The sequence below is a fragment of the Aulonocara stuartgranti genome (genome assembly GCF_965226115.1).
Source record: "Aulonocara stuartgranti genome assembly, chromosome: 14".
NCBI classification, from domain to species: domain Eukaryota; kingdom Metazoa; phylum Chordata; class Actinopteri; order Cichliformes; family Cichlidae; genus Aulonocara; species Aulonocara stuartgranti.
This window is the reverse complement of record NC_138950.1, coordinates 15,958,573-15,983,179: the sequence shown is the minus strand read 5'-3', so window position 1 is coordinate 15,983,179 and position 24,607 is coordinate 15,958,573. Positions and strand designations below refer to the sequence as shown.

At 42.8% G+C, this 24,607-nt stretch overlaps 1 protein-coding gene across 7 annotated transcripts in view; it reads right to left on the bottom strand.

Moving 5' to 3' along the window:
• The window catches only part of schip1 (schwannomin interacting protein 1), a 240,246-nt gene that overhangs the window by 3,161 nt on the left and 212,478 nt on the right, over nucleotides 1-24,607 (bottom strand). For 6 of the 7 annotated variants that reach the window (XM_082503656.1, XM_082503657.1, XM_082503659.1 and 3 more), the window contains 3 exons: nucleotides 12,961-13,079; nucleotides 8,060-8,177; nucleotides 7,242-7,439 (listed from right to left, as the gene is read on the bottom strand). In XM_082503656.1, the coding sequence (XP_082359782.1) occupies nucleotides 7,242-7,439; nucleotides 8,060-8,177; nucleotides 12,961-13,079 (435 nt within the window). Of the gene's footprint in view, nucleotides 1-7,241; nucleotides 7,440-8,059; nucleotides 8,178-12,960; nucleotides 13,080-19,706; nucleotides 20,035-24,607 lie in introns of those variants that run through there. The other variant, XM_082503661.1, reaches the window with a different exon arrangement.

Here is a 24,607-nt window from a genome sequence, read left to right as displayed (position 1 = left end):
ACAAACTGATCAAATTAACAGAAAACTGATGCATTTAATATTCCTTAAATCCAACGTGCAAAAAGCTCCATAAAGGCTGTGACTGCAGCTCATGATCCCGAGCCTTTAAACCACACAGACCTAGAAACAAATTGCCCTTCACACCCTCACGCCACTGGAAAGTGGCTCGTCCTCATCGTCTTATATTTTATGTTTATACGTTTTATCGCTGTAACGCCAAGTGTATCATATTTGATACGTCAGTTTTCGAGACCTCTACATCATCAGTGATTTTTTTTTAACCCCCTTATATGTTTATGTCAGTTTAAAGAAACGAATGCCGAATGTAGCGAAAACTCATATATTCAAATTGATATTCATTTTTTTTATTTCAAAATTTTCAGAGGCTTCAATGAACGTTCCAGTTTTTTTTAAAACAAATGTGATTTTTCTGGCAATTATCTCGTGGTTCAGGCTTTAAAGGGTTAATTATATTTCTATGGTAAAACATGGTAAATGCTGTACATGTTTTCAGTTCCTCACCGCAGCGTTTCTACACATTTATTTCCTCGACAGAAACCGAAGGACTGATTGTTTTGTGAACACAGAAATTGCTCTCCAGCAATTTGCTCATTTGCTCTGTTTTCAAATACTTACAGTGGGGCAAAAAAGTATTTAGTCAGCCACCGATTGTGCAAGTTCCCCCACCTAAAATGATGACAGAGGTCAGTAATTTGCACCAGAGGTACACTTCAACTGTGAGAGACAGAATGTGAAAAAAAAATCCATGAATCCACATGGTAGGATTTGTAAAGAATTTATTCGTAAATCAGGGTGGAAAATAAGTATTTGGTCAATAACAAAAATACAACTCAATACTTTGTAACATAACCTTTGTTGGCAATAACAGAGGTCAAACGTTTACTATAGGTCTTTACCAGGTTTGCACACACAGTAGCTGGTATTTTGGCCCATTCCTCCATGCAGATCTTCTCGAGAGCAGTGATGTTTTGGGGCTGTCGCCGAGCAACACGGACTTTCAACTCCCGCCACAGATTTTCTATGGGGTTGAGGTCTGGAGACTGGCTAGGCCACTCCAGGACTTTCAAATGCTTCTTACGGAGCCACTCCTTTGTTGCCCGGGCGGTGTGTTTTGGATCATTGTCATGTTGGAAGACCCAGCCTCGTTTCATCTTCAAAGTTCTCACTGATGGAAGGAGGTTTTGGCTCAAAATCTCACGATACATGGCCCCATTCATTCTGTCCTTAACACGGATCAGTCGTCCTGTCCCCTTGGCAGAAAAACAGCCCCATAGCATGATGTTTCCACCCCCATGCTTCACAGTAGGTATGGTGTTCTTGGGATGCAACTCAGTATTCTTCTTCCTCCAAACACGACGAGTTGAGTTTATACCAAAAAGTTCTACTTTGGTTTCATCTGACCACATGACATTCTCCCAATCCTCTGCTGTATCATCCATGTGCTCTCTGGCAAACTTCAGACGGGCCTGGACATGCACTGGCTTCAGCAGCGGAACACGTCTGGCACTGCGGGATTTGATTCCCTGCCGTTGTAGTGTGTTACTGATGGTGACCTCTGTTACTTTGGTCCCAGCTCTCTGCAGGTCATTCACCAGGTCCCCCCGTGTGGTTCTGGGATCTTTGCTCACCGTTCTCATGATCATTTTGACCCCACGGGATGAGATCTTGCGTGGAGCCCCAGATCGAGGGAGATTATCAGTGGTCTTGTATGTCTTCCATTTTCTGATGATTGCTCCCACAGTTGATTTTTTTCACACCAAGCTGCTTGCCTATTGTAGATTCACTCTTCCCAGTCTGGTGCAGGTCTACAATACTTTTCCTGGTGTCCTTCGAAAGCTGTTTGGTCTTGGCCATGGCGGAGTTTGGAGTCTGACTGTTTGAGGCTGTGGACAGGTGTCTTTTATACAGATGATGAGTTCAAACAGGTGCCATTCATACAGGTAACGAGTGGGGGACAGAAAAGCTTCTTACAGAAGACGTTACAGGTCTGTGAGAGCCAGAGATTTTCCTTGTTTGAGGTGACCAAATACTTATTTTCCACCCTAATTTACGAATAAATTCTTTACAAATCCTACCATGTGGATTCATGGATTTTTTTTTCACATTCTGTCTCTCACAGTTGAAGTGTACCTCTGGTGCAAATTACTGACCTCTGTCATCATTTTAAGTGGGGGAACTTGCACAATCGGTGGCTGACTAAATACTTTTTTGCCCCACTGTAACTCATAACTTTAATAACTTTTTGATAGCAGCAATAAACTATAAACTTAAGAATTACCAGCTCGCTATATTTTAAGGCTTTTAATGTTTAGACGTGTTTTCTTTTTCTTGACAATCTCTTTTAAATTACAGTATGAACACTGAATAGGTAATAACTCTGTAAGTATTTACCCAAACACACATGAAATAAATTATGTACCCCATAGAATTAAAGCTGGTATTTTATAACTTATAGAAGTATAAAATTTAACTTATGTAACTTCAATTTCAACATAAACTCCAATGAGTTTTATTAAATCACCAAAGATTATAAATTCAGTTTTACTGAGTTTATTGTAACTTCACTGTGGGAGCTTGTTTCTGCCACTGAAAAATAACCAGAAAAATCAATTTTCAGTTCAATATCTCAAGATTTCAATGGATTTTCTCATTTTTTTACATATTTACTCTGAACGTTGATTTGAAATTTTGAGTTAATAATGCAACATTTTGACTTCTGGATGACAACGAATGCTCGTTTTGTTTTCCAGTTGCTTAAGTGTTTGTGTCAAATGATTTAACTCTTCCAACAAAACAGACTCTGTACTATCCGAACCTGAACAAGTTCTGAATTATGTTTCATTGAATCTCTATTTTAAACTTCAGACATTGGCAGATTTCATTCAATCTTATGAATATCTGATCTGCCATTCACTGCTCCCAGACTCTGACATCTGACATCTGAGCCTGATTAGATTTACACTTTTTTTGTATTCAAAAAACAACCTTAAGAAAAACAAACGTGAACCCGGTTAAACCCACACTGTCAGGAATTATCAGCAGAATAAGGGCAGTGAAACTGAATCCGAGTGGGAAATAAAAGAGTCAGCTGTTTTGCCTGAACGCTTTCTGTTTGCATTCTGCAAAAGGAATGAATGCATCCCAGGCTCCTGCTTCCCTGCTGAAACAAAAGGATATATTTCCCTTTGTTTTTCCTTTGAGCGGCAGTAAAGGTGGGGGATTTCAAGTAGGCGCTACTGTTTGTTCACAAACATGCTGACAGCACCTTATACAAGTCCACAGCACATGAACTCGGTGTCTCTGTGGGTTGCTGTCTCTCCAGCAGGGGCCAACTTCACAGAGTCATCTCATGTCTAATTTACATTTATATCACCTCTCTTTTCTTGGAACCTTTTGATGCTGCAAGTTAGCAAGAAATCACAGTCGGTTGCACCTGTAGTGCAAACATCGAGCACGTAATCAAAGACGAGTGACGAGAAAGAGATGAGAAAATAGATATTTAAACTCTCCCTTCACTATTACTTTTAACATGCTAGAATCTGTGTAGCATTTTAGTGCATGTATATATATGTTTTAAACTTTTTTAGGCTTTTTTCTGCTGGTTTTGTGTATATCAGAATCTCCTTGCACTAGCACCTGTTCCTTCAGATGCAATAAAGCACTAAAGCATCACGTGTGCTTAGTGAGGCTCACCTGGGCGGATCATTTCCTCTCTGTCTCTGCCTCTCTTAACAATCTGTGTCAACCAGTCTGCATTCTTTATCTTTGCATCCAGCGCCCGTTTCCTCGGTCGTGGCCCACTTTCACCTCCAGCCTCAGTGGAGATAAACGCGAAGAGAACGCACTCATGCTCTCTTTTCGTAAGGGGTGCGTGGGCTCGCTCTTCTTGGTAGTCTCATTTCACTTTCACATTACTACCGGAACAAGTATATATGAGGCTGTCATGCGTCAGTTTCAGTTTCGGGAAATTGGCTATGTACAAGAAGGTCACTTGAGAGTGACATAAGGAGAAATGTGATGTCAGCATGCGTGGGCCATGGGAAAGGCTTGAGACTGGTATTAGTCGTGACTCAACTTCTGAGTTTCTGTGGTAGACTGACCGTACTGCTAATTGTCATCTGAATATTCAAAACCAGAAAGATAATTTCCTGTGATGACTCTGTGTCATATTGAGGAGCTGTAAAGCTTTGTGAATGAAGTCAAGAAAGAAACTAGAGGCTTTACAGTGGAAACAAATTATTGCCCCCATTTCCCTCTTACTCATTTTCTCACTTTCTCTCAGTGATTCTGCTTGAAATTTTAGGACGACTCTCTAACCAGCAGACAGACGTTTAGGTGTAATCTCACTGCACAGGCCACAGCTTCCGTTCTTTTCTCTTGCCCAGTGGCAGGTCTGGCCACTTCATCAGAAACTTCATCACTTACTTTTAGCGTATCATTTCTGTTGTTTATCCAGTAGTATTTTCAGTTGGTAATGAAGTATTAGCATCTGGTATTAGCTATAAACGCAGTAGCTTTAGCTCATATTTGAAATCTTTATGGATTATCTTTAATTTTTTATTCAACCTGTTACCTGTAGGTATATATTAAAACTCTTCGTATATATTTTAACTGTTTGTTAGTAATGTAGCTTTAGCTTTATTAGCTTTAACTAATATTTCACCTGTTTATCTTTAGTTTATCCACACAGAGCTAAAGAAGGATAATGATTTAGCAATTAACTATTTCACCTGTTTATCCTTAGAGTTTTAGTGCTACTTTAATTATCTTGACCCAGTCTTGCTTTGGAAAAGCTAGTTTTCTTCAAGATGTCTTGACTTTAAGGTTTTATAAACAGACGGTGTATAAAACATTAAAAGTCTACACCTGACTCGGGGTTACTGAAAGCTGTGTATAACAATAAGTTTTACATATCAGGGCATAGTACAAACTAGGCCTTCACGGGATTATTGCAGCACCTTGAGTCATTTCTTTTTCAGCCTTTCTGTTGTACACCTGCTTTATGCCAAGCTTTAGCTGTTGGAGAAATGATCTATTTAGATCTACAATACTTTGGGAAACACAGGAGTTCACGGTCGACTTAACAGTATGAGGTGTTTGTGCTGATTGTGTTGATTTGCAGTGTTTGGACTTTCCCAAATGTAGTGCTGTGGCCAAATATCTGTCCAAGGGACACTGTTCCACAAGTCTTGTGGTTCGTTCAGTTGTAATTTTGCAAACATAATCCACGCTGTCGTGGTTTTTGTTGTTTGTTTGTTTATGATTGATGGGGCTTTTTCTGTATAATTGCAGAGTCTTTACCTTACAAAATAAAACGCCTTGAGGCGACTGCTGTTGTGATATGGAGCTATATAAATGAAACTGAACTGAAAAAGTGCATTTCCCCTTTTTCTTTTTAAAGACAGAAGAGCCTTGCTGCCCAAAACCCTTCCAAATAAGCCGTACTTGTTCAGTGTTTTTCCTGATTTTGTTGTGATGAACTTTAACATTTATTATGCTAACTGACTGAGTTTGAGCTGTGGCTTTGGGGGTTTTACAGTTTCTCAGCATTGCACAGTCTGACCTTGGGGTGAATTTCCTGGGACATCCACTCTTGAGACGACTGACTACTGCCTTCAGTATTTTCCACTTGTGAATAATCTTTCTTAGAATGATGCATGGTCATTCCTTACGTCTTTCCTCCTTGGCATTTCTCTAACCTACACCTGAAACTTCACAGATTTGTTCACACGTGCTGATGACGTTAATCACATGCACCTTGCTGCTGCTTACACTTTTAATTCCTATGGAAGCATTAAGGGTGTTCTTACGTTTTCACACACACTGCTTTGACATGTTGGCTCAGTTTTATATTAAATACATAGTGTAACATGTCATGGTTTGTTCACCTGAGGTATTTACCTAAATTTTAGAACGGCTAAGGACCAGATTATTTTTAATATGTAAAACCTTAGAATTTAAACAGGGTGTAGTTTATTCTGACTTCCTCTGCCTCAGCTCACTAAGATACGCATTACACTAATTTGTAATGATATCTTAAAGGACGTCTTTTTTAAACAAATTATAATTTTACACTTTTCAAATTAGTTGAGGCCTGCAGATGAACCACTTGTGGTAAAAGCGCTCTTAGCTGGGAATCACCGTTCACCACTTTACATTTGTAATGAACGCAGTTTAACAGATCTCTGGTGTTGCGGAGAAGGCGGGCAGCTGTAGCCTTAAAACATTTTAAAATTCACTGCGGGTCGTGTCCGCGTGTGACGGTGATGTCTTCTGACTGCTGAGCACTGCTACATCCCTGAACACCAAAGTCGATGCTTTCTGGCATATGAATTATAGATGGACCCGGGCGAGTTGCCCTTCTCGTTTCTGAATAAGTAAAAAAGTTCTGACTTCAAGTGCGCGTGGAAACAAAGTGTGCATCTGTGACACCGTGGATGTGTGAGTGTCCCTTGGCGTGCGTGCTCCGGAGGAGGCAGCGGGGCAGACATAAATGAATGAAATAATGATGAGCAGGGCTGTCATCACCTTCCTCTCTTTAAGAAGAGGAGAGGAAACAGAGGAGGGGTGGGTGGGCTTTGACTGGTATTTGTTTCCATTACATCCCAGCGTAAGCCGTGTCAGAAAAGTGCCACTGAGAGAGAGCATGTAGAGGGCTACAAGACGCGTCTTCCCCTGATTATCAGCAAACAGTAAAAGTGTCAGTCCTCAGGGACATCACCTAAACTGCTCATTTTTCACTTTCTCTAGGCTTTCACTCTTGGATAAATAAAATTATTTATGGCCTAGACATACTCTAAACCTTCTCTGAGCAAAAGTAGAAAAGCTTCTAAGTAACTAAGGTTGTTCACATGAGCTTCACGAGCATCTTGTCTTAAAGAAGTCACCCGCTTGAGTGAGTCAGAAGTCAGCTGTTAGATCCATACACTGTTAAAAGTGGTCTTTTTAGTCCTGTAATAATAATATTTATGATGTTTTGGCCACTTTGGACCCCAGAAGAGAAAATGTAAATTACACTGACAACATCATCACCCTGTTTTTTAAAAAACTAATTAATTTTAATCAAGAAAGTTTAAGTCTAATAATAATTGTGTAGAGCTTAATCACCACTCCGTCATGCCATGACTTGTGAAAGGTCAAAGATTGTATGAGTAACACACAAAAAAAGGAAATAAATGAATAAACAGCTAAACAGACAGCCTCGGATTTCTGGAACTGACCAGGTCAGCCACTGGTGACTTTTTGCGGTTCTGTTTTTCAACCTCCACCTGCATCTTGGCCATGGGCTTGGCCATAGCCAGGGCCAGTTTAGCCTCTGCTTGCAGCTTCTTCTGTCGACTCAAGAAGTCCATGTCCTCCAGAGACTCCGAGTCATCCTCTGTGGTGTCCCTGTCCGAGTAGGAAGAACTCTGTTTGGACTGCAGGGAGGAGGAAGGTAGGGAGTAGGCAAAATGGGAATTGGATAATTGAAGGAGAGAGGAGACACAATTGGAAGTTAGAGGGAAAATAACGTATGGATCACACAAGAAAGAGGAAGTAATAAGGAGTTAACGCTCATGACTTCTTGGCATTTTGGTATGCAGATTTTAACACTGATGAGAGTGTCATTATGCACATGGGTGCGACACAAGACTCAAATTTGATCTTTCTCCCTCTCATTTTGTTAAGTATGTCTCAGTGTGATAACAGGTTATTGCAGCCAGTCATCCGTGGTCTCAGCGAGCACCTACCAAATTGCTTTTCCTTGGAACTGTGAACTGGTGAACAGCGCAGAAAACACGAGCACAGAAATTCATAAAGGTGCTAAACTGCCAGTTATCTCTCTGATTCATATTGAACACACTATCCCTCCCACTAATCTGCTTTCATTCTTATTATTTCTTGATTTTCCGTTGATACAATCAAATCTTTACACTTTGCTACTTTCACATCATCATTACATCGCATAGTGATATCAGGATTTAAGTCCTTTTTTTCTTCTCCATTTTTGAATTTTGCCACGGGCTTCAGTGGTGGACGTGTGGGCATCTGTGCATACCATAGGGGACAGAGGTGTGTCCAGGCTAGTCTCCGTCTTGCTGTCGTCTGCATCGCTGTCCTTATCGCTGCCACTATCGTTGACAAAACAGATTTGTAGGTTCATCCCACTCTGCAGCCTGAAAGAGAGGCGTGAAAACACAGAGAAAAACAATATTAGCACAAAGCGGGCGTTAAGTTGGTTCACTTGTTAGTTGATTCTGCAGTGACTGACGCAGACTTGGAGCAACACCAAAATGAACACTGATGCACTGCTGCTCTTACAAAGAGTGCTGCGAGTGTAAGAGAGCAAACACAAACCTTGATGTGCTAAAACACAGAAATACGGGAATAAGAAAGAAGATCCCAATAGAAACAAGTGCCCTTCATGAGCAGAGAAAAGTGCCAGCTGAAGATAAAATTAAAGAGAGCTCTTGTTTTTAATCATCTCCCCTTTGCATCGATCCAGGTGGCCTCAGATAGGTCTGCTGCAATCTGCCTGGGCCATGGAAGAACAGAATGTCGCAAGGTGTAGCTCCATCCCACTGTGGATCAATAATCTGCTTAATTCAATAGAGTAATTACAAACAGAGGTGACTGATTACATAACATAGATCCAATCAGTCCCAATAAAAATAGGACCTGAGTGGCTGGTTGGTTTTTTGAGTGAGAGAAGGAGAATCAAAACACTCTCTGAATTGCACAGACCACTAAAGTGACTTTTTGACAACTAGGAGACGATACACTGAAGTTCAGCAATAAACAGTGTAGGGTCTGGCTGATATATATATATATATATATATATATATATATATATAGCAGCTGGATAGCGTAGTGGTTAAACTACACGCCTTTGGAACAGAGGATCGCAAGTTCGATTCCTGCCTGGGGCGTCTGTATCCAGTAAGGGTCCTAAGGCTAGACCCCCTATGCTAAGCAAGCCTACCGCAGACATGAGCGAGACAGATAAATATGAAGGCATGCCGGCTCGGACGTCGCCCGGATCAACAAGGTCCGCGTCAGGTGTTGAGGAACCAGGGCACCCTGACGAAAAGTGGGCTACTGGAACAAGAAGGCATCGGTGGGCAAGGGACGAAAACAGGGCGTTGTTGGAATGCTACTACGCAAGTAACCCCGGCGGAAGGGGCTACATGAATAGGATGAGGGACCTATGGATTCTTCGATACCCAACATCCACAATGACGGCGAAACAACTAGTAGCTCAGTGTTCCAACATTCGAAAGAAGGGACTGCTCTCACAGCTAGAGATTGACGAGGTACAACACAAATGCTACGGCAAGGAGGAGTCAGGACGCCAGGTCAGGGGGGAGATATCATCACCCCCACCCGAGATTGGGTACATAGCCCCAAGTGCGATAGGAGAAGGATCGTTGAGTGCGAGAGGAGCTGACCTGAAAAATAGGATCATGGCCAAGCTTGAAACCTGGATCCCCCGTAGCCGGTTACCAAGATTACGTGAAGTACCCTCAGAAGGTCTGCTAGATGATGTTAATGCAGCACTACGGGCAATACCTACAACCACGATTACCGACACTAACAAGCTGATCTACAATACGGCAGCAGTGATCAGTGAGATGCTTGGCTACAAGTTGAACAGCCACAAGGGGCAGTACCCTCCATGGAGAAGGAGGCTAGAGGGCAAGATCAAAGTAGCACGGAGGGAGGTTAGCCAACTAACGGAGTTGCAGAAAGGTGCGACAAATAAGGTGCCTAAGAAATACAGCAAGCTGTCCATACCTGAGGCCTTGGAAACTGCCAAGCAAAGACTCACAGCCTTGGCCAGCCGCTTGAGGAGGTACACCAGAGAGATTGAAGGCAGGAGAATAAACCAGCTGTTCTCCACAGAACCAGCAAAGGTGTACTCTCAGTGGCAAGGGAACAATAAGAGAACAGCACCACCAAGGCTGGAGACGGAGCAATACTGGAAGGGCATATGGGAGAAGGATGCAACCCATAACGGCAATGCTCAGTGGCTAGTGGATCTGAGGGCAGACCACAGCGACCTCCCTGAACAGGGTCCAGTAACCATCACAGTGGCAGATATCCAAGAAAGGGTCTCCAGTATGAAGAGTTGGACAGCACCAGGGCCCGACATGGTTCACGCCTACTGGCTGAAGAAGCTGACTGCACTCCACGAGCGTCTGGCAGCACAAATGAACCAGCTGCTAGTTAACGAGAGACACCCGGAATGGCTAACTGAAGGCCGGACGGTCCTGATCCCCAAGGACCCCAAGAAGGGACCGGTCCCCTCCAACTACCGACCAATAACCTGCCTCAGTACTACATGGAAGCTCCTGTCAGGCATCATATCGGCTAAGATGAACAGGCACATGGGTCAATACATGAGCGGGACACAGAAAGGAATTGGCAAGAATACCAGAGGTGCAAAACACCAGCTACTGGTAGACAGAACAATCAGCCGAGACTGCAAGACCAGACTGACCAACCTGTGCACTGCCTGGATTGATTACAAGAAGGCCTATGACTCTATGCCCCACAGCTGGATACTGGAATGCCTAGAATTGTACAAGATCAATGGGACCCTAAGAGCCTTCATCAGGAACTCAATGGGGATGTGGCGTACAACACTAGAGGCCAACTCCAAGCCCATAGCACAAGTTACCATCAAGTGCGGGATCTACCAAGGAGATGCTCTGTCCCCACTGCTGTTCTGCATAGGCCTGAACCCCCTCAGTGAGATCATTAACAAGACTGGCTACGGATACCGACTACGGAACGGAGCAGTTGTCAGCCACCTCCTGTACATGGATGACATCAAGCTGTATGCCAAGAGTGAACGAGACATCGATTCACTGATCCACACTACCAGGCTATACAGCAATGACATTGGAATGTCGTTCGGACTGGAGAAGTGTAGTCGGATGGTAACAAAGAGAGGGAAGGTAGTCAGAACTGAGGGGATTGAACTACCAGAAGGCAACATTGCAGACATAGAGGACAGTTACAAGTACCTGGGGATCCCGCAGGCAAATGGGAACCATGAAGAGGCCGCTAGAAAGGCTGCAACCACCAAGTACCTGCAGAGGGTCAGGCAAGTCCTGAGGAGTCAGCTGAATGGTAAGAACAAGATCCGGGCCATCAACACGTACGCCCTGCCCGTGATCAGGTACCCTGCTGGGGTAATAGGCTGGCCAAAGGAGGAGATAGAAGCCACTGACATAAAGACAAGAAAGCTCCTTACCATGCATGGAGGGTTTCACCCCAAGTCCAGCACCCTGAGGCTGTACGCTAAGCGGAAGGAAGGGGGCCGGGGACTGGTGAGTGTCAGCACCACAGTCCAGGATGAGACAAGGAACATCCAAGAATACATTGGGAAGATGGCCCCAACTGACCGAGTGCTCAGTGAATACCTCAGGCAGCAGAAACCCAAGAAAGAGGAGGGAGACGAGGAACCATCATGGAAGGACAGGCCCCTGCACGGTATGTACCACCGGCAGATAGAGGAGGTGGCTGATATCCAGAAATCCTACCAGTGGCTGGACAAAGCTGGACTGAAAGACAGCACAGAGGCACTAATCATGGCAGCACAAGAACAAGCTCTGAGTACAAGATCCATAGAGGCTGGGGTCTATCACACCAGGCAAGACCCCAGGTGCAGGCTGTGTAAAGATGCCCCAGAGACAATCCAGCACATAACAGCAGGGTGCAAGATGCTAGCAGGCAAGGCATACATGGAACGCCATAACCAAGTGGCCGGCATAGTGTACAGGAACATCTGTGCCGAGTATAACCTAGAAGTCCCGAGGTCAAAATGGGAGATGCCCCCAAGGGTGGTGGAGAATGACCGAGCTAAGATCCTGTGGGACTTCCAGATACAGACGGACAAAATGGTGGTGGCTAACCAACCGGACATAGTGGTGGTAGACAAACAGAAGCAGACGGCTGTAGTGATCGATGTAGCGGTTCCGAATGACAGCAATATCAGGAAGAAGGAACACGAGAAGCTGGAGAAATACCAAGGGCTCAGAGAAGAGCTCGAGAGGATGTGGAGGGTGAAGGTAACGGTGGTCCCCGTGGTAATCGGAGCACTAGGTGCGGTGACTCCCAAGCTAGGCGAGTGGCTCCAGCAGATCCCGGGAATAACATCGGAGATCTCTGTCCAGAAGAGCGCAGTCCTGGGAACAGCTAAGATACTGCGCAGGACCCTCAAGCTCCCAGGCCTCTGGTAGAGGACCCGAGCTTGAAGGATAAACCGCCCGCAGGGGCGCGCTGGGTGTTTTTTTTTTTATATATATAGTGCTTGGCAATATAAATCTGGCTCAGACATATTAGCATTGGTTAATATATCAGCTGACAATTAGCACTGAGTAGAAAGAGATGGAAATGCCTGAGACAGTGTCATAAGATGTAAACAGTCTTTTGGTACTCCAATATGAAAAATTCATAAATGTACTAAGCTCCTCATTTCAGGGTTTTCTCGAGAACATCGTGTTAATGTCAAACTGATGAGTGCATCTTATTTTGCACAATACTGCCCTTTGACGATTAACCACAAATAATGAGAAATCCACTTGATTCGAATCACGGGGATACGATGAGCACTGCAGTTCCAGTAAGGTACAAGTAGGAGGTTGTGTGTGTATGTGTGTGTGTTTCTGTGCATACACACGTTGGTATTTTCTTGGGAAGTGAAAAACCACAAGGTCTGACTATATGACATTACCCCACTCAGCTGCCAATGACAGTAAAGAGAACTTGATAGATATACATTTTGATTCAGCGCACTTTCACATTTAGAGAATTATGTGACCGCATAACACCCTCCACACACACACTTCAAAATAAAACAACAAAACAAACGAACGAACAACAAACCGCACACAATCAAACACTTTCCAAGTGTTAGTCACATGCTTATACGAGAGATGTCAGCTGTGTTACCTTGAGGACAAACTGGGTTTGCCACTCTTGCTACAGCTGGTGTAGATGCCCGGCCCATCATCGAAGAAACTGCCCAGGGCCAACTTCTGCCTGATAGACTCCCGCTCATTCTTCTGGGCCTGCAACAGTAAAATAACAGGATTTGGTTACTTTTTGTGATCTTTTTGATGACTGATATTGCAGTTTCGAAATTAGGCCAAGTGTCTTCCCCTTTAGTAAGCTTCATCCCACAGGACATGCACAGATAGAAAGCAGTGCCACCCTGACTGTACAAACCAAAGATGCAAGCATATCTATAGCAGCATCTGTCTTAGCCAACTTTGATACAAAGCATGGTGTAGGCTGATTTACTAAAAAACAACAACCTGTTTTTGAAATATTAGAGCTTCAGAAGTTGACAGTACCAGGATTCACCAGGAGGTGGTACTGTTGATTCAGAGAACAACACTTGATATCTCAGACAACGTGCAAGAGTTTATATAGAATAAACCCCTGAGAAATTACTCTAATGCACATTTCATGCATAATTAACGGTGCAAGAAATTCCAAACAACACAGTTTCAGAGTTTCTCTTGTCTTGCCTCTTCCCGTAGCTCAGGACAGCTTCAGCACGGGTGGTGCTCATACAAAATCGCGCCAGCTACCCATCTCGCCTCTGCTGATAACAGGTGAACACAGCAGGCAGAGATGCACGCTACTAGTGACCCACTTAAACTGTGGCGTCACATTTTTGAAGGATTTTGAAGCTCTGCAGAATTTTTTGCAGGTTGTTTGATACACAGTTGCCCCAAACACTGCAGTGCTTAAACGTCCTTCTCTCAAATGGGAGTCTGGGGACCTGAAGGGAGGGAAAGGTTTACAAAACAAAGCTTTACATGATTTGAGGTTAAATCAACTATTTGGTTTGTGCACAGCAAAGCTATCCATAATGATGACATATTAACGTCTTATGGGAACCAGGGTACTGTGCTAAGATATATATCATGTAACTGCTACATTCCTGCTCTGTCTGTAGTCTCTCTCTTTCCCATATTTCTGGCCTGTATTTCTGTCTTAGAAAAGGCAAATTGGCAAAAGGGAGAGCGTAAGACTGAGGTGAGAATGTGCTAAGCAGGAAAGAGATACCTGTGGTGTTTGCCTGACTGATAGTCACTATTCCTGTCTTTGTGAGTTTGTCCATTACTTTATCTCCTTCCTATTTTCATGCAAACCATCTTAAAACTTTTCACCTTGCTCATCTGTCTTGTTGTTTCCATTTACATGCTTTCTTCTTCATCTTCATCCTCAGGCCCGTCCTAACCCTTCCATCAAACGATCTCTCTGCGTTCACTCTGTTCGTTACGCTACTCCAAATCGCACATCACACCTTCACCGCTCTCCCACTCATTTTCTCAACTCCTTCTCTCCCACCTTTCCTCTCTCACTGCCTATCTCTCTTGACAATTGCGTGCAGGCGTTGGTGAGAGTGCCTTCACTGAGGACAAATTAACATATTAACATAATCCCACTCCACACAAGAGGCCGCAAGACGCTCCTTGTGCAGTGAGCACACACACACATAAACATGCACTGGCATGTTGAGGAGCGGACCTGGCACTGCTCTGTTTGAGACACTCCCTGGAGAACACACTTGAAAGTTTCAATTCACCGCTTCAAAGGTGCAACAGCAGCCTGTGTGGCACAGTGCAGGTCAAACACGTATACTACACATCACTCATACTGACTGCAACAAAGCTGTCACTCATGTTACTCCACTGAACAGTAGCTCCAAGCAAAGGTAAGAATCAAAAGCAGCAGGCTCACTGAGCATCGGTAACTGCATGCTCCGCTCATGTGGTGAGAGCTAAGAAAAGACTAAAATGAGGGATGGGAAGGAATTCTTCACGAAGGCTCAGGGGATATTTTGGATGTTATTAATGTCACCTTAACAACAGGTAAAGACATGCTGAAGACCTTATGTAGGTGGAAATAAAGATCCAGATCTATTTAACAGCTTTGTGTTTATCCAGTTTTTAGTAATGTTTTACTATTCAGCTCAGCAGCACAGATTTACATTTAATGTCCAGTCATCAGAGTTCAGAGTTTTTTAAAATACATTAGTGATGCAGAAGACAAAGCATATGCTGCAATAATGTGCAACAGGGATGCCCAAGGACACGCTGGTTACTGATGATATTCAAGAGCAATAATTAACAGCACTGCTTATGAGTTTTACTGTTATACTCTTAAGCTGGTTCGACTCTATATAATGCAAACAATGAATACAGGAAAGCCAGGGCTGTTTTTAATCTGAATATTTTCTCAGTCAGCCGAGAAATCCTTCAATTCATTCAAGGTTACATCTTCACATTCGTGTTGTCTGTCTGACTAACACTGCAGAACACAAAGATATCCACTTGGTAATTATATGGTATAAAACAAGGAGGAAAGAAGCAGACCAGCGGGTTTAAGAAAACAGCCTATTAATGCAAGATAATTCTTAATTTTATTAGGGGGGTTATATTGGCTGGGTCTGATTATTGGGGGGGTCATAACCCCCCTAACCCCCCTGGAAATTACGCCCCTGGCAGGTATAGTCGTGATGCACTGTCAAAACTGATATGAAGACACACAAAACAACATTACGTTCCATAAAGAAGTGGGAAAATCTCTGGGAGTCAAACTGTAACACTGATCTGCAGTTGGATTAAAGCCGGATTAATGTTGTTGTGTTTGTGTCCGTAAGCATAGCTCTTTGGCTACACAGAGGAAAGGATTATTACAATCCAACCAACCAGAGGCTATGGAGACGCACATGCGTGTTGCTGGTGGTGATAATGTGAGGTGTGTGGATCTGACACTGCGTGGTCACTGGCTAACGACTTGTGACTGATAAGTTCTTATCTGGTGAACTTACCCTGACAAATTCTCATTTCTTCGGCGAGCACCATAACGCACTACATATTGGTTTCACATTTGTTTGCCCACATTACTGGCTGTTATATTGTTGACATCGCCCCCTGGTGACAGTAGACGACTACATCACGCAGATGTGGCTCTGCAAAGCTCTGCACCTGACACCTGCCTGACAAAACAACTTCCTCTCATTGAATAGGCGTCATCTGTTATACTGCTTGTTTGCGTTGTGCACTTGTGTGTGCGTGCAGGTGGTAAAACAGTCATCATGAGAGATCCATAAACCTTTTAGAAAGGTGTTGAATATGCAACTAACAAGAGGAAGTGTGAAATGGGCAGAAAAAAAATGTGCATGTTTTTTTCTCTTTAAATGTTAATATTTCATATTAGTTTCAGTTTCTCCCTTGACTGAAAATCAGTTTAATTACATACTTTTCAAACGCAGGAAGCTATCACATCCTGTCACAGTTTCCATATTCACTTCCACCTCTTACAGGTGTGACTTTTGAATGACAAGCAAACCTTGCAAGTCACAGGCTCCAGGCACACAAACCCTTTCCATTAGGTTTGCTATTCAAACATTCTTCCGTGCGCTTTACTCTGTAATTTTTCTGCTAAATATCCTCCCAAAGAAAGAAGAAAAACTAAAAATCCACAAAGCGCAAATGAGCATTTCCACTTGATGATGACATGGAAAATTGCTGGATCCATTACATTAACATTTTAATGCACGAAACGAGTAAGAGACACCGAATGAGAGATCATCCTAACTACCTCCATCAGTTCCTGGCCTAAACACTAGAGCCATCACTTTCCAAATTAGATTGGGACCAACACAATTGGACTAATTTCTGTTTTTCCTCAAAATCACCAAGCAATTTCCTCTGCTGAAAAAACCCTCATTGACAAAGGCATTTCCTCCTCTCCACTCTGCAGTACAACCATTCATCCGCAGGCCTAGAGGGTGATTTAGGCCTGGCAGTGGACGACAGGGTGCTTGTTTTGAGCCTTCAAATCTTCCCTGAAAATCTATATTAGAGAAGGGAGATGAATTTAATTATCCGCACCAGCAAAGAGCATCCTCCTTCTGCCTCCCACAAAATTGTTGGTTCTCGTGGCCAGAATTTTTTCAGTGGTTAAGATCTGAGACGTGTTTACATGTAAATGCTGATGTGCATGAATCAGTACAGCTGTGCTTGACTTTTCTCTGATTTCAGTCTCTGAAAGCCTTCTTTTACTGTAACTTAAAATATGTGGTAGATAGTGTTTCTTTAAAACTTATAAACCCCTTCACTCCTTTGCGAAGGCTAAGGAATGTGATCAGTGCTGCATACTTTATCTTTTTTTTCATCAAGATTAACCCAAAAAACTAAAGGCTGAGTGTCTGGAGACTTGGTGGACAGGTGGAGCAAGGGAAGTGCATATTAAAGTTTGGAACAGATGGGGATCACTTTTGTTGAATTTGAGACATATGGTATTGGCCTTGGCTGAGGAGTGCTCTACAAGGTTTCTTCATCTCTTTTCACACAATTCCTTACAAAGTGGTCTCTCTTTTTCTGCACAATGGAGTCTTTTCAGTGACCCGGACCTTACTCCCTGACTGAGAACAAGAACCCACTGTTATCACACATGCACTTCTTGTGAGCACAGACTTCAGGTCTTCATGTATATTATTAGTAAATGCACGACAGTGGAGCACACCTGGGCATGACTGGGTGCTTGTTTTCAGCGAAGGTGCTGTGTCGATGTGCGTGTGCGTTGCTGCGTTATGAAATTTCTGTGTGATGGTGTGAATCCAAACGGGGATGACTTCACTCACATATATTTTCCAGGACTAACAGTGGGATGCTGCTGAACCCTCAGCTTTACAAACAGAAACAAGGCCAAAAAGTCTTCTGTGTGAGCCAGTTGTTATGACTGTGCTACATACTTTCACATTTCACACAGATGTTCTTGCAGGCTTAGAGTAAAACTGGATCAACTTGACTATATTTAAAATTTAAAATGTAACATCGAGGGGAAAATGCTCATTTCTATTTTTGCTTTCTTGCTTGTCTGCACTGTCTGTACCACTGTAATGTACAATTACAGTTCGAAAACAGTGAGTGCATGTCCAGCAGCTGGTAATCCATTACACAGCATAGCTACTTAGAAGCATATCTAAAGCAAAATAGCACATGAGATTTTGTAACCCCTAAATAAATCAAAGTGAACAAAGTGTCAAATCTTCGTGGTCTTCTTGGCATACAGTTATACAATGACTTTCTGAGGATGGCATCTGCTTTATGAGGACAGCTTTACACCCTGTAGGCTAAACTGACTGACTACTGGAAGAGCCTTCCCATCTACACGGCAGTGATATTCTCATCTCAGCAGCAGAGGAAGCGCACAGATTTCTTTAAATGTCTCTAAAGAGGTGTGTGCTTGTGTGTGTAAGACTGTCTTCAATTCTCATGCTATCTGAGACCCGTCTGTCCAGGCAGTGGAATATTCCATACAGATAAGAGACCTGACCTTTCACCCCCCGTATAGTTCAGCTGCAGGTCAGTGCAAGGCTGCTCCTGTCACTCAGATTGGAAGGGAACAACTCAACAAGTGGCACTGGGCTACACATGAATGTTCATGTGGGGTAAAAGAGGTGGGGGAGGGTTTTGGTGGGAGAAAGGAAAAAAAGAAGGGGGGGGGGGAGACTGACAAAGGGAGGCAGAAGAGATAAGGAGCATGAAGTGGGTTTGGACAGGACAATGGGTCCACCATGTGACACTAGAGCATTCTTTCAAGCAGAAGGGCCGAGTATTTGTAGAGCAAAGTGCAGCAGAGTTACAGAATAAAGTCCTGGTTACTCATACTGTTTTGTCATAACAGTGGCCCGAATACGTAAGTGCTTAAAAGCCCAAACTACATCAGCCTCGGTCTTTGAGCTGCATTCACAGCTGTGCACAACACGCAAAAGTGGATTAAATGGAAAGTTCAGCCATTTGGAATTTTTTTTTATTACTTTTCTTGCTGAAAATCAAATCAGAAGCTGAAACTCACTATCACGTCTCTGCTCAGTATGAAGGTGAGTTAGTTCACCGAGGAGACTGGGAACTAACAAAAACTATTAGCCCATTAGCTCTCTCTCTAGAGCAAATCCTTGAACTAGTGATGTCAGACTTACACAGTGCAGTGTTGCGTTGGACTATTTCTGAGCCAGTTGCAGTAAGAGACATTATTATATTATAAAGACATCAAAACACTCAAAGGATCCCTGAACTGAAATCTGTGGGAAAATTCCACCAAAGATCGAGGTGGAGGTTTAACTTTCATGAGCTTCACATGAGCTTTTAAAAACTTTATTTTGGGCCTAAATCAGGAAAACGTTTGAAGCATTTTTATCAGATTTTAAGCAGATTCTGTAGTTTTTTTTCTCCCCATGACCATTAAAGTTAAATTAAGACCTCCAAATAACTTCCCAAATAAGTGCCTTTAAAGGTCTAGAATAACTTGGTGGAGTCACTTTATGAAGGCTTTTACTCACAGTGAGGTTAATGGGCCATCATGAAACGCACAATTTAGTGTATTCATTGGATTGGATTAAACAAATAAAACATTTCATACTGATTATAAATAAATTACAGATGGCTGCATTAGGAACTGAGTTAACTCCGAACTCTGTAGTAGCGCTTTTACACTTTGCATTAAGTTTGAACTTCTATTTTTGTCACAAATCAGAACAAAAGTATGTTCAGTGGTTTAAGTTGGCAGACACGAAGTAGAAGAAACCTACCTAAAATAATCCACCTGCTGACTTCACACACTTTCAAATCATGCAATTAATGATCAAAATTTGATTCCATACTTTCTTTTACCTCTTTATAATCATCACTGAGGTAGAGACTGGAGGCTTGCCTGATGACATCATCCACCCCTCCACATACATCCGTTTTATCCAGTGCCTCCCTCATCCTTCTCTCCTTCTCCGTTTTCCTGTCTTTTCCCTTCTACGTCCCAGTCAGTAGGTTGTAGTCCACACTGACTCCTGAGCTTTAGTCCAGTCAAAATGCATCATAATCCCAGTCAACTGACCCCTATCTACTCCTCTACTGGTGTCTTCTCCTCGTCTTACCCTAACATGTTGTGACGCTGTTTCTCCTTCCCTGCACTTTCTGAATACTCTGCACGCTCGGTCTATAGGTTCATTCCGCCTCTCCCACAGGACTGAAAAAGCATAGTTGTCAGAGGTAAAGCCCCTTTAGACCCTCCCTACCTTCCACCCTCTGGCCAGGGCAGCCTCTCACAGCTCAGGACAGGAAAGAGAGAGAGAGAGCGAGGAGAGAAACTCAGACGGGTGTTTGTTTCATCTTCATGCCCTGACATGAGGACAGCAGCTGCTCACCACCAGTTTGAAAAGAGACACCTCAGCGATGGGACAGGGATATCCGCAGTATGTGTGTGTAGGGGACTGTGCTCGCCCATGTGTGTTTTCGATGGTTTTTGTTGTGTCTAAAAGCCCTCCTGGACGTCATCTCTCGCTCTTTATAATTCTTCCCAGTCTGTCCCACATAGGATTTCTGCGTATGATAAAACTTTGCAAATCAGACTATACACTGAAGGTGAATGAATGTTTAAGAGTGAGCATATGTAACAGAGAAGGTGGTGTACTCCCTTCCTGCTAAGGTAAAAATAGTGCCTGGTCCAGACTCCAAAGCCAGCAAACCCCACAGCCCCGGCCAGCTAAATAAACCCTGACAGAGCACAATAGACCATTAGTCTGGCACACAAGCACACACACAGTCACTCACTCACTCATACACACAAAGATTGCTTGTGCCTTGTATCGGTGACTTACAATTTCAATCTGAGCTCTCCATGGTGTGTAATGATCTCATCTTGGTGAGACGTTATTGACCCGTGACTCATATATTTGTCATAGCCGCCCAGACAGAAAATTATATCCAGATATGGCTGCAGCTTCACACTGCAGGGAACATGACTTCACACAAACACACGCAGTCACACACACACCGTCAGCTGGTTACACAGAAAAATGGCCGGTACGACAAGAACTTAGAATGACAAATCTGGTACTCACTTGTATTTTTACTTCATAATGACGAAATGTCAGCACATCTCTGACAGATTACAACTGATGTTATTGTTTTTACTCCTTCCTGTTAAAATTTTCAGGCACAATGCATTCAATACACAGTTGTATTTTAGAGGTTTGTTTTATTTTATTTAATGGAAAACAAGATACATCAAACTTTGTATTTCCAAAGTTGGAAATCTGAAATATCCCAGAAGTGAAAGGTATTTTACACATGCAATGTTACCTTGTAACATGTGTGCTGCTTCTCGTATACTCTATAAGGCCTTCCCAGGCCACGAGGATCATTTCCAGTAGTTAGTGTACTAGATGAGAAATAAGATAACTTGGATAGATTTCCAGCCTGATTGAAGGTGGAGGGTGTTAGCTAGCTAGAGGGTGTATCAAACAGCATTAGTGACCATGCAGGATCCAGTGCCATCCTTAGTTACCTTCAGAATCTGTATGAAATGAGGGTCATCTCAAGGGCACAATTGCCCAGGACCCTCAGCAGGTTGGGGGGAAGATCATAATGACCATTTGCTCCATCTGACATTGTAATTTGAACCTTTTTCCTCACAATTCAAGGTAACTTTTTGTTTTGTTTACTGTATTTCATGTTTTGTGTGTACTGGATTATACGTACTCTAATCTTTCAAACATTCTTTGTAATTCATGTGGGAAAACAGCTTAAGATATTCACGATATATTTGCAGCAGTATTTTAAAATCATTATTACGTATTAGGAACAACAAGTGAAACTATGGTACCCTTAAAAGCTTTGTATAATTAGACAAGCTAACCCTGATCTCAAACAGAGTAGACATGAAAGTTAAATAGAGGTTTTTTTTTATTTTTGAAGCATTAAACCACCGCCTACAGGTGGCTTCAGATGATGTATCACGCTAAACAGTGAGGGATCTAAATGAAAGACAAGGATATCAGATAAGAAATAAAATACCCAGCCAAGGACAAAGGGGGACACGAGGATTGTGAGGAGAAGACGAGAGGGAGGAGAATGCCAAGTGGTACTGATGAACATGAGTCACATTCATCTGTTTCTCTGCTCAGAGTGAGAGAGCGCGCAGATGAGAATAACACGAGAAAAAATATCAAAGAGGAAGACAGTTGGGGAATAATGCAATTGGATGATAACATCAAAGAGCTTTTGAACACACACACACACACACACACACACACACACACACACACACACACACACACACACGCAGAAGGGTTAAGTGGAAAAAATAGGAAGTGGATTTGATTCAGTGTTGATCCCTGTGGATTATGGGCAGAGTACAGCGAATTGTCTGGCTGTCTCCTGAATCCACCCACACTGGGGTGCTGCTGGGGACAATACATGCAACACACACATACATGCGCAGGCTGATAAAGCCAGTGGTAGCCGTCAGCGAGAGCGGCCTGTTTGGAGTTAGAGGGTGGGGCAGAGTTTGCCCCGCTGGATCTCGACTTCATTACTGAGGCTGACTTCATCGTGAAGGTGAAGTCACTGCTGATTCAAGTGTGATAGGAGGCTGGGGAGGAATTGGTTACCTGGTCTACCTAGTCAAAGGAGGCAAACAAACGCACATCCACTCACTAGTGCAAACATTCCCTACTGACAGTTCAAAGGCGAAGTGAACTGTGGGTACTTTAAGCTACATTTAGGACACACACACGAGGCTGCACACATGCAAGTTAGTTCTTCTAGTATAGGTGATGACTTGACTTTATGGTCAGCTGTGAGAGCGAGTATGAAAGACAGAGAGACACATACACACACAGAAAGGCTTATTGTTCCAAGTGAACAGAGGGTGACTGTGGGAGAGGGTTCCTGGCACCTCCTGTACGCCTGGGATCCAAGGCCAGTGGCGCTATGTGTGTTTCTGTACTTGTATATCTATCTTTGTGAGGACCAATACAGAATTGAGAACTTAGGGGTGAGGACACTTGCAGGAAGTGAGGACAGTCTGGTTGCTCGTCATTTTCTGACACACTTCACAAGGTGTGTTGAAGGGGTAAGACCTGGCTTTAGGATAAAGGTTTAGCTTTAGGAAATACATAATATTCCAATGTCCTCACAAAGATAATAGTAACAAACGCATGCCTGTGCACATGCTGTAGAATCACATCTTTACTGTTTATCATCTTTCTAATATCTGTATGTCATTATCATACCAGTTTTACTGACACGTTTGAAAGTAACGCCACATATTCTCATCTGATCTTATTTTGGAAAGAGGAGGAAAAGAACGGGGTCTGCTACCATAGCAACGTGGTAAGAATTTCTCCATGGTGATGCTCTGTGTTCCAAACAAATTGGGCTGTGAAAGGAACACAGGGCAGCCCATCGGGAAGTCTGCAAAACTCACACTGAGGCATGCTTTTGAGGGAGCTCCAATTCTGGTAAATTGCACAACATTAAACATACTGTTAGAGTGATGTTAAGGAACTCAAAACTCATGCAATCCCAGGCACATACATCATGATGCAATGCAATTAATCCAAAAATGATACGGTCTGGGTGTCTTTTAGGGAAAGAAATGCACTTATTTTCCCTTCTGATCTTCCTGTCCATATAGGCAAGGGAATATGAGTTATGAGTTTTATGTTAATAATACGATATGCACAAAAGTTTTTAGTATTTTTTTCAATATAATTTCATAACATTTCCCTTTTATGTGTTGGCTCTGTCCTGAGTTTAGTGTGACCTACAGTATAACCTGCCAAAACAGTGGTGTATTTAGGTCAGCCAGATAAATCGAAAGGTATTTCAAGGGCCACATGCAACCTAATTTGATCTCAAGTGGGCCACACAAGTAAAACCTCCACACGGGCTACAAAGAAAAGGTCTGAAAACGTCCACATCCAAAAATCCAAAACACATGATGAAGAGCTCGACACGTCTTAGGAAAAACAAATGAAGTTTTGAACTATCAGTGTCAGTTTTTCCACATTACAAAGAAACACTGTGCTTGTGAATCAAATAAATATATCAGGACCACATCTTGGCTTGGGTAATTACGACATTACCCCATGGGGGATGTTTGTCAGCAAGAAGGCTTTAAAACCGACAATGACTCAGACCTCTGCTTTGCACCAAAATGCATCTAAAGTCCAAAAGTTAAGCCTTATTTACTTATTTACTGGACTTAGGGCCAGTACTGCTAAAGGACTGATTAAAAAATAAATCAGAAACATGCCCAACAAGCAACATGAGCACTGGAAAGAAGTTGTACAGCATCACATGCTTGTGCATTAAGTTTGAAAAGCTTGAAAAGAAGCACATAAAGCTCAAGTTAGTATTAGCAGAGAAAAGGGAATAAGTTTAAATACATATGTTTATCTCTGTGTAAACTTATGCCTTTCACTTACGTTATACAAACATAATGTATTAAGGTCTATGGCCTAGTGTACTATGGAAAACAATATTGACAGTAATTCCATAGATTTTTGCTTATTGCATCAACTTATCGATTGGTTCTGTCAGGCTGGAATGATCTACCAGTGCGATCTACGGCACTGTACTCTCATTTATAATTCATTAGGCCACACCTCATATACAGTTACACTTGAACTCTCTCCATCGTTTTCCAGTCAAGCTTGGAAAACTGCATGAGCTCATGTAGCCCCAACATAAATATACATATGTACATACAAATACTACGCGTAGGAGTACTC